We start from the raw sequence: 17,311 nt of genomic DNA, 5'->3' as shown, positions 1-17,311 counted from the left end.
CGACCGAGCGGGCTTGGCAAACAGCAGCAAAATGTCCTTTCTTACCGCAGGCCTTGCAGAGCACGCTCCGTGCCGGGAAGCGTTGTCGGGGTGTTTTGACTGTCCGCAGAAGTAGCACTTGGGTCCCCCAGGGTTGTGTGGCTGCCACGCGGCGCAGGCCTGGGGTTGGCTGGGGGAGGTCACTGGTGGGGTGCATGGTGGAGTGTTCACTGGCGGGGTCCATGATGCGACCATCAATTCACTCAGAGACATGAGTTGAAGTAAACTGTGGCTTTAATCGACTTACAACTGAGCTTGCCTGCGACTAGCTGAACTGAAGGCAGGCTCGCAAGACCGCAGCACTTTATACTTCCGGTTGTGGGCGTGAGGAAGTGAACAAACGCAGGGGGTGGACCGCAGGACCCTGAGCGTACTGTGTTCACAGACAGAACAAAGGAAAGAGCAGAGCAGAGCATGGCTCGCGGGGGATGGGAACCTCGTGGTGAGCATGGTGAAAAGGATGCTGGGGTTACAATGCAAAGTGACCAATTAGGATATAGGGCCAGGTCAGGAGGTGTATAGAATGACCAATGGGAAGCTTATATGTGAATCTTACTGTGATTTTGAATATATCAGCAGAAGTTTCTTTGCATACTTTCTTTTTATTCCTGGAGCTTGCAGAAGACAGTGTGTGTTCTGTAGCTCTATGGATTGATGCAGCCTTGCAAGTTAGTTATTATTAAATGATATGATACCTGCAAATCCATCTCAGATTTTATTGAATCTAGACTGACAGCAAATTAACCAGGAATTAACAGGCGGAGCCATGGACGGAGCCAAGGGCGGAGCCCTGTACATGCCCCTCATCTCCCCCTGTGGGCAGAGCCGGGCAACGGCTCACAAATGGAGCCCACAGGAACACAGTGATATACAGTGTGAATTTATGATATACATTCACCACATTCACCCCCTGTTAAAAAATCAAGTCCGGCGGGGGTGATGGGTCTATAAGTTTAGTCGGTCCGGTGCTCGAATCATTCTCTGGGACCGGCGGAGCACCGGAGTTGCAGCCGCTTCGGATGGCTGTGTACAGATGTTCGGTGTGAATCCGAGGGTGGACTCCGGGGGTGGTCCTTTCAGAGCTTCGTTCCTGACCGGTGTTTCGGGTGAAAAGGGACGCAGGAAACCTGTAGGTGCAGGGGCGCAGGGCGTGGGGGTTCGGGTGGGGTGTGGTGTGAGGGGTACCTCGGCGGTAGTGGTAGTAGTAGTGGTAGATCCTGCAGGTGCCAGGTCCCGGGGGAAACGGTGTCCTGCCGGCCATCGGGGTGCTCGATAAATGTGTAGTGGGGGTTTGAATGCAGGAGTAGGACCCTCTCTACCAGTGGGTCTGTTTTATGTGTCCGGACGTGCTTCCGAAGGAGGACAGGGCCCGGTCTCCTCAACCAAGATGGAAGCGAGGCCCCCGTGGTAGTGCCCCTGGGGAAAACAAATAATCGTTCGTGAGGCGTCTGATTAGTGGCCATACACAGGAGGGACCTAATTGCATGGAGCGCATCGGGGAGGACCTCCTGCCAGTGGGAGGTCGGGAGATTCCTGGACCGTAGGGTCAGTAGGACGGTCTTCCAGCCCGTCGCGTTCTCCCTCTCCACCTGCCCGTTACCCCTGGGGTTATACCTGGTAGTCCTGCTCGAGGCGATGCCCTTGCCGAGCAGGTACTGACGCAGCTCGTCGCTCATGAAGGATGAACCCCTGTCACTGCGGACGTAGCTAGGGAAACCGAACAGGGTGAAGACACTGCAGCGCTCTGATGACTGTATGGGAGGTCATATCGGGGCATGGGATGGCAAACGGGAAGTGGGAGAATTCACCTATGATATTAAGGAAATAGATTTTATGGTTGGTCGAGGGGAGGGGCCCTTTGAAATCAATACTCAGTCGTTCAAAGGGCCGGGATGCCTTTACCAGGTGGGCCTTGTCTGGTCTATAGAAGTGTGGTTTACACTCCGCGCAGATCGGGCAATTCCTGGTGACAGCTTTAACCTCCTCGGTGGAGAAAGGCAGATTGCGGGCCTTGATGTAGTGGGCGAGCCGGGTGACCCCCGGGTGGCAGAGGTCATTGTGGATTGCCTGAAATCGGTCGTCTTGCGCACTGGCGCATGTGCCGCGGGACAGGGCATCTGGGGGCTCGTTGAGCTTCCCCGGACGATATATGATATCATAATTATAGGTGGAGAGTTCGATCCTCCACCTCAAGATTTTGTCATTTTTAATTTTGCCCCGCTGCAAGTTATCGAACATAAAGGCAACCGATCTCTGGTCGGTGATGAGGGTAAACCTCCTACTAGCGAGGTAGTGCCTCCAGTGCCGTACGACTTCCACAATGGCTTGGGCTTCCTTTTCGACTGAGGAGTGTCGAAGTTCTGAAGCGGAGAGGGTTCGGGAGAAGAAAGCTACTGGCCTCCCTGCCTGGCTCAGAGTGGCAGCGAAAGCGACCTCTGAGGCGTCGCTCTCCACCTGAAATGGGACGGATTCATCCACTGCCCGCATGTCGGCTTTGGCGATGTCCTCCTTAATGCAGTTGAAGGTCTGGCGGGCCTCGGCTGACAGTGGGAAGAGTGTAGTCTTAAATAGTGGGCGGGCTTTGTCCGCATACTGGGGGACCCACTGGGCGTAATAGGAGAAAAATCCAAGGCACCTCTTGAGGGCCCTGGAAGAGTGAGGGAGAGGGAGTTGTAAGAGCATATGGTCAGGGTCGGGTCCTAGGACCCCGTTTTCCACGACGTAGCTTAGGATGGCTAGTCTGGTTGTGCGGAAACCGCATTTCTCCTTATTATATGTGAGGTCTAGTTTTTGGGTGGTTTGGAGAAATCGGTGGAGGTTGGCGTCGTGGTCCTGCTGGTCATGGCCGCAGATGGTGACGTTATCCAAGTACGGAAACGTGGCCCGCAGCCCGTACTGGTCCACCATTCGGTCCATTGCTTGTTGGAACACCGAGACCCCGATCGTGACGCCAAAGGGAACCTGGAGGAAATGGAAAAGGCGGCCGTCTGCCTCGAACGCCGTGTAGTGGCGATCCCCCGGGCGGATTGGGAGCTGGTGGTATGCAGTCTTCAGATCCACCATGGAAAAGAGCCGAGTCCCCGACGGCATGAAGACATGAGAAGAAATATTTTCATGCAGCACGTGGTTGGGATCTGGAATGTGCTGCTGAGAAGTTGGTGGAGGTGGGGTCAATTTAGATATTTAGGAAGAAGTAGGACTAATATTTAAAAAGGAAGAATGCCCAGGGCTATGGGAAGAAAGTCAGGCAGTGGCACTAGGTAATTGGTGCTTTGGAGAACCATTGCATACATGATGGGCTGAATGGCCTCCTCTTTATTGGATAGACTCCTGACTGCAGAATGAGGCCATTCAACCCATCCAGTCTGCACCGACCCTTCGAAAGAGCTAACTGTGCTGTAACTATTCTGTGATTCTGCAGTTTATATCTCCCTTCCTCCCTGTTTGCAACATAGAATCCCCAAAAGAACCCTTCCTAATTTCTGGGGCCTGAATGTATAAATTGACTTGTAATGCCTGGGATAAACCACCTCTTAATATTTTTGCACAAACACCAAATATCAGAAATCTTGTAAACTTGTCTATTGAAGGATCAGAAAAATGTGTTCCTGCTGCAGGATTTAAGAGACTGATGTAGTTTAGAGGGTGTAAGAGTCCTTCCTTTTATTTCCTTTGTTTCCATTTCTTTCATTTTATTATTTTAGTCCGTTGACCTATAATTGTGATGTGCTTTTAAACAGCAGATTGAAAGTGAAACAGCCTGCTTGCCAGGACACTGTGTTCCCAGGTTTTGTGTTTTGGATCAGAGAAGCCAGACTCTTCGGCATTGCAAAAATGCAAAGTAAATACACTTCAGAAAATTATGAGTTGGTTGTAAAAGCACTTTGGGATGTTCTAAGATTAAATGTGTTTTCTGTGCTACATATTTTTCCCTACCCTAAACTTGATAAACAACCTTTCTGCAACTATTTCTCCTTTTTACATTTCAAACCCTTGCTAGTTTAGTCGGTGTCTACTGTATAAAGCAGAAGGTCAAATGTACAAAGAAGGAAATGTGGGGAATTGGCTCTTCTAGTCAGCTGCTGAGCAGCTTTCAAGCCAGACTGAAATTGAAGCTGGTTCAGGGTGTAAAGGCATGGCCCAGATCTGTGATGCCACTTGAGCAGTATAACTAAAAGGGACACCCACTTGAGGGTTTCATTGTTTGTAACCAAATGGGCATGAAGACATCTTGAGTCTGTGTTATTTTTCCATTGAATTTGACGAAAGATGTTCTCACAATGTTTTCCTGCCCTTTAATTAAGGATTGCTTTAATTCATGAAGATGAAACTCCACATTTGAAAGTAGCTGAATTACAAGGTGCTGAATGACTAACCTAATTAACGTGGTTGATTATCTTCACTTCTAGAAGACCGCCCAAAAAGAAGAAAGCCTTGGTGGTTACATGATCCCACAGTTTTTCCAACCTCATTGCCAGATAACAAAACTGCAACCAATCCCCATCGACAAAAGAGATCAGTAAGCCTCGAGCGCTTTGTGGAAACTCTTGTAGTGGCAGACAAAATGATGGTGGGATATCATGGTCGTAAGGATATCGAACATTATATCTTATCTGTAATGAATATTGTAAGTTTTATCCCTTTGTATTTTAAAATGATAAACATCTGTTGAATTTAATTTTATGGCATTTATGGTTTTATAACAACAAAAGATACAAATAGAAATGTAAACATAATTCAGTACATAACACCCCCTCCCCAACCAACAACACACACAATTCCCAAGTCCCTCCATCTTCTCTCGCTGATCCCGCCTAAACTAAACTAAACTATCTCCCCATCCCTCCTCATTCTCTAACCCCACCCGCCTTTTATTGTAGTTGAATCTATTTTCTTGTTGTTTTCTTCTCCCTGCTAGTTTAGTGGAGGTATTAACCTATCCAATATGAATGAGCACCTTCACTAAAATAGAAGAGTGGAGTTTCACATTAAGAATTTGCATCTTTTAGTGCATAGTGTAATTCTAAGACTATTCTCACTAAAATGAGCTAGGCAGGAACATTCAAGGGGAATTTTCAGCTTGGAGCATGATTCAAGTATGTGAGGCTCCAACTACATGCTGCCTGTCTGAAATGGGCAGAAGTAACCAGCTAGCCAGCAGGCAGGGGAATGGAAGTTTGAGTGGCAGGAGGTCATTGGCTTAGCACCAATGGGAGACTTGCCATTGAGAAGGAAGCCCTATAGTTAGCAGGGGAGCTCATACGCCTCGGGCCAAATGGGAAAAACTATCCACCCCACCCTGTGCAGGTTATTACAGAGAAGGTAAGTTATAAGAAGGGAGTTTCAAGGGGATTTTGTGAGTGGGAAACCCAGTGCACAAGAGACCTAGGGCATGATTCTCCGAAATGGAGACTAAGTGTTTGCGACGGCGCGGGGACTACCGATGGCGCTGGAGCGGTTCACGCTGCTCCAGCCTCCCTTCCCGGCGGCAAATGGACGCCGTGCCAACCCGTGCATGCGCGGGGAAGTTCTTCAGCACGCTGGCTCCGACGCAACATGGTGTGGGGGCTCAGGGGCCGGCAGCGCATCAAAGTAGGCCCGGTGGGGGGGAGAGGCCGGTCCGCCGATCAGTGGGCCCCGATCGCGGGCCAGACCCCATCGGAGGCCCCCCTCCACCGTTGAAGGAGCGCTTTTCCCCGCCGCACAGGCCGCCCCTGACCCTTCGCGCAGAGGTTCCGCCGGCTGCGAGCAAGAACAGCGCCAGCAAGACTCTGCCGTTTCCGCGTGGCCGCTCGGTCCATCCGGGCCGGAGAATCAGCAGCCGGGCCGCGGAGAGCGACCCGCGCCAAACGCGCCAGCGCAAATGGCGCCGATCCTCCGCACCTCGGAGAATCGCACGCCGACGTCGGTGTGGCGGGTGCGGTTGCGGCGATTGTCCGGCCCAGCGCGGGGCTGGGAGAATTGCACCCCTAATTATTCATTGGGAGTCCCAGAGAAGTGCTCCTTGGGCAAAATTCTACCAACCTCTGGATGGTGGCTAGGAGGCCACTGGGATGGCTGCCTGACGCAGTCCCACCACCAGTATACCTTTTCAGTCGGCGGATCGGATACTTAGCTACTGTCCACTTCAAGTCAGGCCTTTTCCCCCCAACAATCTCCCAAGAGGGGATTCCTCTCTGATCCTCAGCTGGTTTATTTTTTTATGTGCCTGGTCTAACTCTTGAGGCCTCCTGCATGCTTCAGCGACACTGTTGAGGCTTCACAGCTGCCGACCTTCTGATTGGATTGGCAGCTTCAGAACTCTGCCCACTACCCTTAATTGGACAGGTGGTTAATTAGGAGGCCACCTGTGGTGAAATTGCCACGGTGATCCTGCTGTTGACAGGTGCGGGCTCAGGACCCACTTTTCACCTCAACGTCCGGGTGCCGAGGGCCATGCTAAATTCAGGCCTTGGCCTCACAAGAGAAGTAAAATAACTTGCCTGATTAAAGAACAGGTAAAAACTGAGATCAGCATGAAGCAGGAGCAAATCAGTCGATAAATCACCTGGGCTTTTTAACCGGTTGCTGCTCGGTGGGAAAAGCCAAAATCATTCCCTTTTTACACACTAATAATCAAATGTTTGCAAAACGATGTATTTCCCTTCTTTTATTCACTAGAGAGAAAATGAAGATAATATATGGCAGTAAGTGAGTTGCAAGACAATAATTTTGCCTTATATTGCAAACCATGAAAATAAAACTCAAGCATTTTATAAACATCACGAACTCTCTTATAGAGTTTGAAAGAACACAATAACATAATAAATATGAGTGTGGTGAGGTCATACGGCCAGCTGAACCTACTCCGTAATTTAATATGATCATGACCGATCCTTAACTTCAACTCCACTTTCCTGCCTGAACCACATAACCGTTGATTCCTTTTGAGTTCAAAATTCTATCGATCTACAACGTTGAATATACTCACATGTCTACTCATCCACAACTTGCTGGTGTACAGCATTCCAAAGATTCAAAAACGTCTGAATGATGACATTTCCCCTCATCTCAGTCTTCAATGGCTGTCTCCTTATCCGGACAACATGTCCCCTACCCCAAAGCCCCCAGCCCGAGACAGCCATGGAAAACAAGTCTCAGTATCCAGCCTGTTGAATTTTCTCAGGTTATTATCAGATCACTCTTCTAAATTTGAGACGCTATAAGCTGGTGCTTCCCAAATATTTACCCATTCTGACACTATTTGGATACAGCACCCCACAGAAAGAGCATGCTTGTGAGACTGTGAGACCCTGTGAGGGGGAGGGCAGAGCTGTGGGAGCAAAGGGTAGAGCTGTGAGAACCCTGTCATGCATTCCTGCTGTCAGAGACTTTTCCCAGGGGCAGGCAGGGAAATTCTCTGCAAAGTTGGGCTGCCCACTCCATGGAGTTGAGTTAACATTGTTGAGGCTCCAGTTAGAGGTGACTCTGGCCTTGTCTGCATTTTGCCACTGACCGAGCAGTCCTCCAATACAAGGACTGCCAGCTTAAGGACTGCTGCCTCCTTGCAGCAAGCCAAGGATCCTCCAGAGCTCAAGGCTCCATGCTGCAATGATGGAGTCATAGGCAGTATAGACCACACACACGCTTAACAACTCCACTGAAGGAGCTTCTCCTTCACCAATGAGCCTAATGGCTCCATACCTGATATTCTTTTATTTTCATCCTTGCCTCCAAAGGTACATGTGGTGCCATTGAGGTCCCCGGCCTGCCCTCAGCAGTGCCTACCTTTCCTGGGGTGGGCTGCTAAGGTTCCAGAGCTGTTAGCCCTGTGATTGGGCATGCAGCATTGAGAGCCTGCTTTCTGTCCTAAATAAGATGGCAAGTGTGAAGGCGATCAGTTTGGGGCCTGCCCCCTGGTAGATTGTGCTGTTGGTCTTGCAGCTGGCAAGTGTGGGCTTGGGAACCTAATTTGATCCCAATTTTGATCCCAAGGCCAACGGGATAATTCAGATCTGTCTCTTTTCTTCACAGCTTGCTTTACCAACTAGCTTTGTATTGCGAGCAAAAGTGGATACATTGCACGTGACCCATCATCTAATTAATAAAGATTGGAAATAACTGAGACCACAATACTAATCCTTTTGGCACCCAACTAGTAACAGTCTGCCAACCTAAAAATAACCTGTTCTTTCCTACTCTCTTCTCTGCCCTTTAATCAATCTTCTATTCATGCGATATGTGATCCCCAACACCATGAGTCCTTACTTTGTGTGACAAGTACTTGTATGGTACTCTATTAGAATATCTTTTAAAAATCCAGATATACATCTGCAGTGTCTCCCTGGTTAGTGACATCCTCAAAAAACAAATAGATTTGTTGAACAGGATTTCTCTTTCCTAGAACCAGTTGACTCTGACTAATCAGATTATGATTGTCTAAGTGCACTGTTACCACTTCCTTAATCATGGATTCCAGCATTAATAAATAGAGACAAATGATGTCAGGCTAACTGGTCTGTAGTTTTCTTTATTGAACAGGGGGGTTACATTCTCTACTTTCTAACTTGCTCAGACCATTCCAGAACCTCAGGAGTTTTGAAACTGCATCCAATATCTCTGAAGCCACTTCTTTTAAAATGCTCGGATGTATGCCATCAGATTCCAGGGGGTCATCCCATTAATTTCTCCAGTTTTTCATTTTCTCCCTCCCTATGTGGAATGCATTATCCAGGCAAGAATAGAATAATTATAGGGCACTTTCACATAAACAATTAGATGCTTTAATAGACCCAGCATGAGGTCTTCCCCAGGATCAGATTGTCCTATTAAACCTCTCAATTATTGCACTTCTGGTTGCTTCTGGCATTGACAGGAATTTACTTTGCTGGTGACATACAAACATTAACTAAATGGGAACAAAGTCCCATTGCGAACGCTTTTAGCCTCGTGTTTCCTGGTGCTCGCAGTGCTGAGAAACACGCTATTGAACGGCACCCGGGTTAGATAAGCGGCCTCAGTGGGGAATACGCAGCCGAGGCCACACTTAGCCCGGTTTTGTGCCCCCCGCAATCCCCCAACACCTAGCCCGATCATCGCCGTGTGAAAAATGCCAGCCTGGCAATGCCATCCTGGCAGTGCCACCTGGGCACCTTTGCAGTACAAGGCTGGCACCTAGGTGGCACTGCCAGAGTGTCAGGCTGTCAGTGCCAGGGCACCATCCTGCCCAGAAGGCAAGCACCTGGGATTTCTGATCCTGTGGGAGACCCCCACGAGTGATGTTTTGTCTGGTCCATGATTGTGGAGACCAGTACTGAATAGCGCTTGCTTGAGGTCTCTGAGGTGAGTGGGATAGATCCCACCAACTCGGGTGTCTTGAGAAACTGCATATTAAAATGAGAAGAGCTGTCTTTCTCTAATGTGCAGATTTGCATGGGCGGGATTCACATCGCAATGTCTCGCAAGATCGCACTAGATCTTTCAAAGCGTTACAAGCTGGGTAGATCCCGGGAGTGGGGTCTCCCAGCTTCTATCATTCACGTTGCAACGTGGGGCGTTGCTGTTTGGCCGCAGCACGGCCGTTTAATCGCCCCCATTATTTTTCACTAATAATTAGTTTATTCTATTAGTGTATATTTAAGGTTCTTTGAGGAACTTCCAAAATAGTCTTGTTATGGGCCAGGGTTTAGAGAACCCCAAAGTGTAGCATGGAGTTCACCTGACCCACAACTTTTAATAGATTGTGGTATGGGGAGCACACATCCCACTCTCCAGGTGTGGTACAGCAGAAATGGAAAAGTATTTTTTAAAGCAAAACAATGTTTATTCTATAAACTCAAGTTAACCTTTTTAAAACATACAGTGAACATCTTAGCAACCATCAATTCAAATACAACCCCCAAAGAATACAACACTAAGTAATGCTTAATAACTTCCCACACAACATCTAGAAGACAGAAGAAACACCTTTGAACAGAAACACGTTAGGTTTACATTCACTACTGAGAACATTTATAATTCTGAATTCACCAAACGATCAAGAGATAGTCTTTTGATGGCAGAGAGAACAGCAGTACACCTGCTTTATCTGGCTTCAGCTCCAGCACTGAAAACAAAACTAAAACACACCCTGCAGCCTGCTCAAAAATGAAAGTAAAAAGCTGACAAACAGCCCAGCTCCACCCACTCTCTGACATCGCTGCAGTAATAAACACCCATTTCTTAAAGGTACTCTCACTACAGATATTTATATACACACCCATTTATAAACACCCATTTCTTAAAGGTACTCTCACATGACAGTCTGTAAAAGATTGTGAAAATTGTTCCTCTTTTTTTAGTTAGTTCTTACTGTTTCTCAATGGTCATCAGTTCTAGTAGTTTATTTAAAATCCGTATCGTGGGAGAATGGAGGAAATTACGCCAGTGCTTCCTATATTTTTATTGTCCATTGAAGTGAATGGATGGATAATAATGTAGGGTGAGGACTGGATTCACCCGTCCCCGCGGTCGTGTGTTTCTCGGCAGTGCCCTGGTCGCTGGCGCTGGAATTCTCTCTTCCCGCCGCTTGTCAATGAAATTTCCCATTGAGGCCACCCCAAGCCGCTGGGATATCCAGGGGGAAGAGGGAATCTCAACGGCCAGGGAATTCTGGCCTGAGTGTACCTGTTTTATTCTAACATGTGCTCTCAGTGGGGGTGGGGGTGTCTCATTTGGTTATATGTACCAAAAACTCACAATCACAATATTAGTCTCCTAGTTGCAGAATGCCTTGTACCTTTACATTGTTTTTCCGTCTTTTTTGTTGATTTTTTTAGTTTTCTTTTGTTGTTTGAGCTTTCTTCACACTGTTTAAATTAATGGACAGTCAAATTGTTTACTGTTCTAGAACTAGCAACTATAGGAGCTCCACAAGTGTGGGGCTGAATTTGATGCAAACAGTGGTAGCCCCGACAGCAGGCCAGGAAGCTAGGGGGCAACCCTGCCATGGCTGTATTTGGCCACTAAACCTCAAAAGAGTGCCATGAAATGAAAAATGAAAATCGCTTATTGTCACGAGTAGGCTTCAATGAAGTTACTGTGAAAAGCCCCTAGTCGGCACATTCCGGCACCTGTCCGGGGAGGCTGGTACGGGAATCGAACCGTGCTGCTGGCCTGCTTGGTCTGCTTTAAAAGCCAGCGATTTAGCCGAGTGAGCTAAACCAGTCCCTGAATAAAACCAGCCATAGTGGGAGATCAATAGTTTGAAACACTCCCTGTAGCAAACCCCCATCCCGGTGCCAGTGGCGTATTGGCGACGCTTTCCTGATCCGCATGCATATAAGTTAATTTAAATATAATTGGATGGCTATATGTTGTAGCATCCGGCCCTGTGGCGCGACGATATGCCGGGGCGTTTCACCACTGGTTTTAAAAATCTAAGACCAGCTGTGTTGACCACGCGAGGGTGCGGGGGTGCCCGGAGGCCCCTGGAGTTTGAGGGCCAAGACTGGGCATTGCCTTCTGGCACCCTGACAGTTCAAGGGAGCAGTGCCAGGGGGCATTGAAGTGGGCATGCCAGAGGGTTACCCTCCGCCATTGTGTTGGGGGGGGGGGGGGAGGGGCTTCTCCTTTTCACAGATCGGGGCACACTTCAAAGATGGCGGAGCTGGGCTTTCCAGCTCTTATCTGGCCCTGGCCCTGCCCTGCCAGAGTGACGGTGCAAACCATGCCCCCCCCTTGATTTTGTTTTTGACTTAGTGTCAGAAGATCTGGTCAGAAAACTTGGCTGTATTGTTTTCTGTCAGAACCTGCCATTTTGCCTTTTATTTTAAAACAATTCCACCCCTGCTGTTGGATGACTTCTCAACAAAATGTACATAATTGGATTTGGATGTTTTGCTATTACAATCAGGTAGCAGGAGGCTGCTGCTGGGGACCAAAGGCCCTTGAGACTATGATAAATATTAATTGGGGATTGGCTCAACACAGTACTTATCTGGCTAGTCCAGCGATCGCTGTTCGGAGAGGAGATTGAAGCCTGAGACAGGGGAGGCCCATGGTATTCTTCTGATGTCTGAAGGAGCACTTTTGTTCCTGCTGGACACAAAGGGCCCTAATTATGGTTCTTTAAAGTAGGTTCCCTTTCTGGCCCTCTTCTGAAATGAGAATCCATATCCTGTAATGTTGCTCCCCCACATAGCTAATATTGGAGTTGAACTCCAATTTGCCATTGGAGCCTATTTGCATATTTCAAGAAAGACCCCACTAGCTTTGGATGGATGAGCTTGCTTCTTACAATTTAACATTGCCATTGATGGGTAAATTCCATTTTTGTTGCCTACTAACAGGACGGAATTACCCCAAGCCCGCATCGCGGGTTTGACAGTGGCATGAGGGAGAATGTGATGGGAGGCTCAGAAATTTGTGTTGCACAGGTGTCAGTTTACAGCGGGATCTTCCACTGGTGCCCGCCATGGCGGGTCAGGAAGCCCACCATGGCAGGTCAGGAAGCCCGCCAGAGGCCAGCATGAACCTAATTTTCCTCCCATTAATAAGATGCAGATAAAGGCCCGCAGGAATTCACGCCAGTGTGAAACGTGTTTAGAACAACATGGCGAGCAGATGTCGGGACTCACCTGGACAATGCCTGGTAATTCGGGATGGAGGCCGCCTGCAACCCTGGACCCTGGTATACCACAGCAGTGTGCCAGGGGAGCATCTGCAGGTGGACCTTCTAATTCAGGTGCCCTGGATGGGTCCATCTTCCAGCCTCAGAATGTTCCTGGAGATCCATCTTCTTTCTCAGGAGGCCCATCTCATGGTCTCGGAGTGCTCCTGGAGAGTTAACTCCATTTTGAGGAGATCCACCTTCTCCCTTCAATAGTGGGCCAGTGATCGTGGGTGCCTTTTCAATGTGGTGCCTGGATATGGTGGTGGACTATGCACCATCCAGGCCTGCCTTGCCACTCAATATGGTGTCAAACACCTGGGTGCATAATTAATGAGGTCGGTGCCAGCCTTCGCAGTGGGGAACACTCCATGTTCCCGCCCCACCACAGCACTTAGTCTCAAGATGGGAGGATCCTGACCCCAGTTTCCAGCAGGTTTACATTTTCCCAATGTTCCTAACAACTGATCTTGCCTAACATTTCAGTCCATTTTCTGCTGTATGTCACACCGGAATAATTGGAGAACAAATAAGAATATTGCTTTGAAAGAATGTATTTTGACCTTTTTGGTTGTAGCAATTGTCAATGAATTATAACTACCTGAAGAATGTGGAAGCAGACGTGATGACTCTTGCAATAAAAATCTATTTATATCTGTCTGTGTTCATCTATAAATATAGAAATTTGGAAGACACGGATGTGTAACAACATGCAAAATTAAGGCGGCGGTTATTCAAACAGGAAGATTTTCAACACTAGTTCTAAGATATGAGGAATAATTTTATAACATCATATTCTTGGCAGGGTATCCTCTCAGCTGAGTGCATAAATCAGGAATTGAGGCATGCACTCCCCTGGCTTTCTGTCCATTAAATCATATGTCTAAATTCCTGATATTTTCTCTGCACTGGGAGCATGATTTCATGCAATTACTCATGAAGCAGTACTGAATTTTGCTTTTGCTGTCAATGTGAAGTTGTCACAATAAAAGTGGAAACAAAAAGAGGAATTTTACTCTTGTCTTACTTTGTGTCTTTTCTTATTTTCTGGAGGTCAGGTTGCCAAACTTTACCGTGATTCCAGTCTAGGAAATGTTGTGAACATAATAGTCACTCGTCTGATTGTTCTTACTGAAGATCAGGTAAGAAGAGGAATCCAAAAATGGCTGTTTACTTAAATAGTTACTTTTTACTTTGATTGCACAAATAGAAAGGAAGTTTTTTTTACCTGGAAAAGTGCTGGGGAAGGAATGCTCTGGTCATATATGTAACAACATTGTAAATGTTTTCAACAGAATATAATATTGTCAGAAGTACTTATCTCTTGATCTATCGAATGATTTACTGGGCTGAAATCAAGACATCGAGAAATGTCAAAATAGAAAATTGTTACATGAAATAAAGGGTTCTTTTTCAAAAATAAATTTTAAAAAGAAATCTGCCCTTACTAATTATCATCTTCATTTTTATTCTTTGAAGAAAAACTGGTTCTTCAGTAATGTGTTTGGATTTCTCTGGTATACTTGTTGCATTGTAGCCAAACTTGGAGATAAATCATCATGCAGACAAGTCCTTGGACAGCTTCTGTAAATGGCAGAAATCCATTCTTTCTCACCAAAATGATGGAAACACCATTCCAGAAAATGGGATTGCTCATCATGATAATGCTGTTTTAATTACTAGGTAAGATGTGGATATTTGCATGCAAGTTCTAATCTCAAAGTAAATGTCTTAGACACGGTGACTAGTCATTTACCTCATTTATGTCAGAATGTGGACTTCGAACTTCTAAACTTTTTTCCTATCTTAACTTTCATCCATGTACGTTGTCCCCCTCTTTTGTTCACTTGAGCTAGATTCTTCTGTGAGCGTCGGGCAGCTGCCAATGTCACAGCATTTAAGATTGTCACAAGCTGCCAATGTCACATAATTTAAGCTCAGTTCTCAGGAGGTAGTCAGGACTGCCATTCACTCCCTCTGATCTTTCCGACACTAATTGGAAGAGGTGCAGACCCTGCATTGCTATTGACCTAATATGTGGGAGTCAGGTTGGGAGATAAATGGAGACTGGAACAGAATTTGAGCACCAGCTTTCTTATGCTCTGTTACTGAGCCACCCTGATTTCAAACTTCCAACAATTTCATTTCCAATCTGTGGTTGTTCAAGTGGACCATATGTTGAAGGTCTATGCAGTTTAGTATCAGTCAGGCTTCCACGCTAAAAGGTGAACATAAGCTGATGCCAGTAGCTATGTTAGGGGAAAGGAGAAGCAGATTTATAATATGCCTAATTTATGTACAGTTTTCATATACTGAATGCCGTTACTGGGGTTATGCAATAAACTGAGGACTTTTATTCATTCATAGGATGTGGGCGTCACTGGCTATACCAGCATTTATTGCCCATTCCTAATTGTCCTTGAGAAGTAGACAGTGAGCTGCTTTCATGAATCGCTGCAGTCCATGTAATGTAGCTACACCCACAGTGCTGTTAGGAAAGGGATTCCATAATTTTGACCCAGCAGTGAATGTAGCCGATATATTTCCAAGTCAGGATGCTGAGTGGCTTTGAGAGGAACTTCAAGGTGATGGTGATCACATATGTCCTGCTCTTGTCCTTCTAGCTGGTCATGATTGTGGGTTTGGAGGGTGCTGCCTAATGAGCCTTTTTACCAAGGCTCCTTAGTTCTTGCAGTGCATTTTGTAGATGGTACACATGGCTGCCATCGTGCGTCGGTGGTGAAGGAAGTGAACGTCTGTGGGTGAGGTTCCACTCAAGCATGTTGCTTTGTCCTGGATGGTGTCAAACTTCTAGAGTGTTGTTGGAGCTGCTCTCATCAAGGCAACTGGAGAGTATTTCATTACACTCCTGACTTGTGCCTTGTAGATGGTGGACAGATTTGGGGAAAGGAGGTGAGTTATTCGCCATAGGATTCTTTCTGACCTGCTCTTGTAGACACTGTATTTATATGGCTAGCCCAGTTCAGTTTTTGGTGGGGGAATTCAGCAATGGTAATGCCGCTGAATGTCAAGGGGCCATGGTTACATTTTCTCTTGTAGGAGATGGTCATTGCCTGGCACGTACGTAGCACAAATGTTACTTGCCACTTGTCAGCCCAAACCTGCGTATTGTCCAGGTCTGGCCGCATTTGGATATGGCCTGCTTCAGTATCTGAGGGTGGCATGGTGGCACAGTGCTGCCTCACAGTGCCGGAACCTGGGTTCAATTCCAGCCTTGGGTAACTGTCTGTGTGGAGTTTGCACTTTCTTCCCGTGTCTGCATGGATTTCCTCCGGGTGCTCCGGTTTCCTCCCACAGTCCAAAGATGTGCAGGTTAATTGGATTAGCTATGCTCAATTGCCCCTAATGTCCAAAGGTGTGGAGGTTAGGTGGAGCTATGGGGATTGGGTGGGGAGTGGGTCTAGGTAGCGAGGGTCGGTGCAAATCCGATGGGTTGAATGGCCTCCTTCTGCACTGTAGGAATTCTGTTGTTCTATTCTGTGGAGTCGTGAGTGATGCTGAACATTGTGCAATCATCAGCGAACATTCCCACTTCTGATATAATTGATGAAGCAGCTGAAGATGATTGGGCCTAGGACACTACCCTGAGGAACTTCTGCAGTGTTTTCCTGGAGTTGAAATGATTGATGTCTATTGAGTGCAGTCAGCCATCTGCTTGCGAAATAAAGCTGTGCAGCATTTCAATTGCTCTTAAAGACCTAATTGTATTTATCAGTTAGATACACAGAACATAGAAATGGCATTATGCAATATTAAAATACAAAAGCCAAATGTACTTCCAATACATATTTTACTTTCTATGTGTAAGACAAATGGGTTGCTTGCGTTTTTTGGAAGAAACTTGAGCAATTCTGTGCCAGATTGAAGGAATATGAAGTAAAAGTACATTTTTAAGGATGTGATGTATTTCTGAATGTTTTTCTTTTTATATCAGCTGTGGCTTTAATAGAGTAAAATGTATGAAATGTGCAAACACCATATTTAGCAAAATCAGTTCTGCTTCTCAATCTTAAATTATGTGTAAAAGAGTGTTTTACAGTTGCCAGGATAGTTACAGTCATGTTCTGAATTCATGTCAAGCATCGATGGGAATACTATTGAAGTTTGGACAGTGGGTTTAGACAGACTGTTAATTTCCTTCCAAAGTTTTGTTGCTAATGAGGTTTAATGTGAGGGTGAAAAAAAATCACCTCATTTACAAGTAATGCTTTTTGTTGATCTTTTGTAATCAGTTTCCCTGAGCCCTCCCCCAACTACACATGAGGGAGCAAGATTGACAGCCTCCATTCATGAAGGTCAAAAGTAGCCGTAAAAGGAGTCACGAGTGTAGTCCACGAATAGCTTTTATTTTGTCTCCCCACCACTCTGAAGGAGGAAACGGAAAAGTGTCTCTGCTCCGCAAGGCAGTGCTGTGCAGGACCATGAGCCTAACCCATCACACTACGGTGCTGTGTGCTTTTCATTCAGTGATTTGTAATCTGTAATCATCTCTCAGATCAGATTAGCAGCTTTCTTTATGGCTTTGTCAGTTTAGCCAGTGAGTAGCTGAGCTGTATTGGTCACAAAAATAATTGGTTGATCTCCAGTCTCTGCTGAGTTAGCTGATCATGAGGCTTTCGGAGC

At 46.6% G+C, this 17,311-nt stretch overlaps 1 protein-coding gene across 1 annotated transcript in view; it reads left to right on the top strand.

Moving 5' to 3' along the window:
- Positions 1 to 17,311, top strand: part of adamts6 (ADAM metallopeptidase with thrombospondin type 1 motif, 6) — a 429,889-nt gene that overhangs the window by 45,715 nt on the left and 366,863 nt on the right. The window contains exons 5-7 of the mRNA XM_038791039.1: positions 4,449 to 4,666; positions 13,726 to 13,809; positions 14,205 to 14,350. Coding sequence (XP_038646967.1) covers positions 4,449 to 4,666; positions 13,726 to 13,809; positions 14,205 to 14,350 — 448 coding nt within the window. The remainder of the gene's footprint in view (positions 1 to 4,448; positions 4,667 to 13,725; positions 13,810 to 14,204; positions 14,351 to 17,311) is intronic.

The sequence above is a fragment of the Scyliorhinus canicula genome, chromosome 3 (genome assembly GCF_902713615.1).
Source record: "Scyliorhinus canicula chromosome 3, sScyCan1.1, whole genome shotgun sequence".
Classification (NCBI taxonomy): Eukaryota; Metazoa; Chordata; class Chondrichthyes; order Carcharhiniformes; family Scyliorhinidae; genus Scyliorhinus; species Scyliorhinus canicula.
This window is presented reverse-complemented; position numbering and strand designations above follow the sequence as displayed.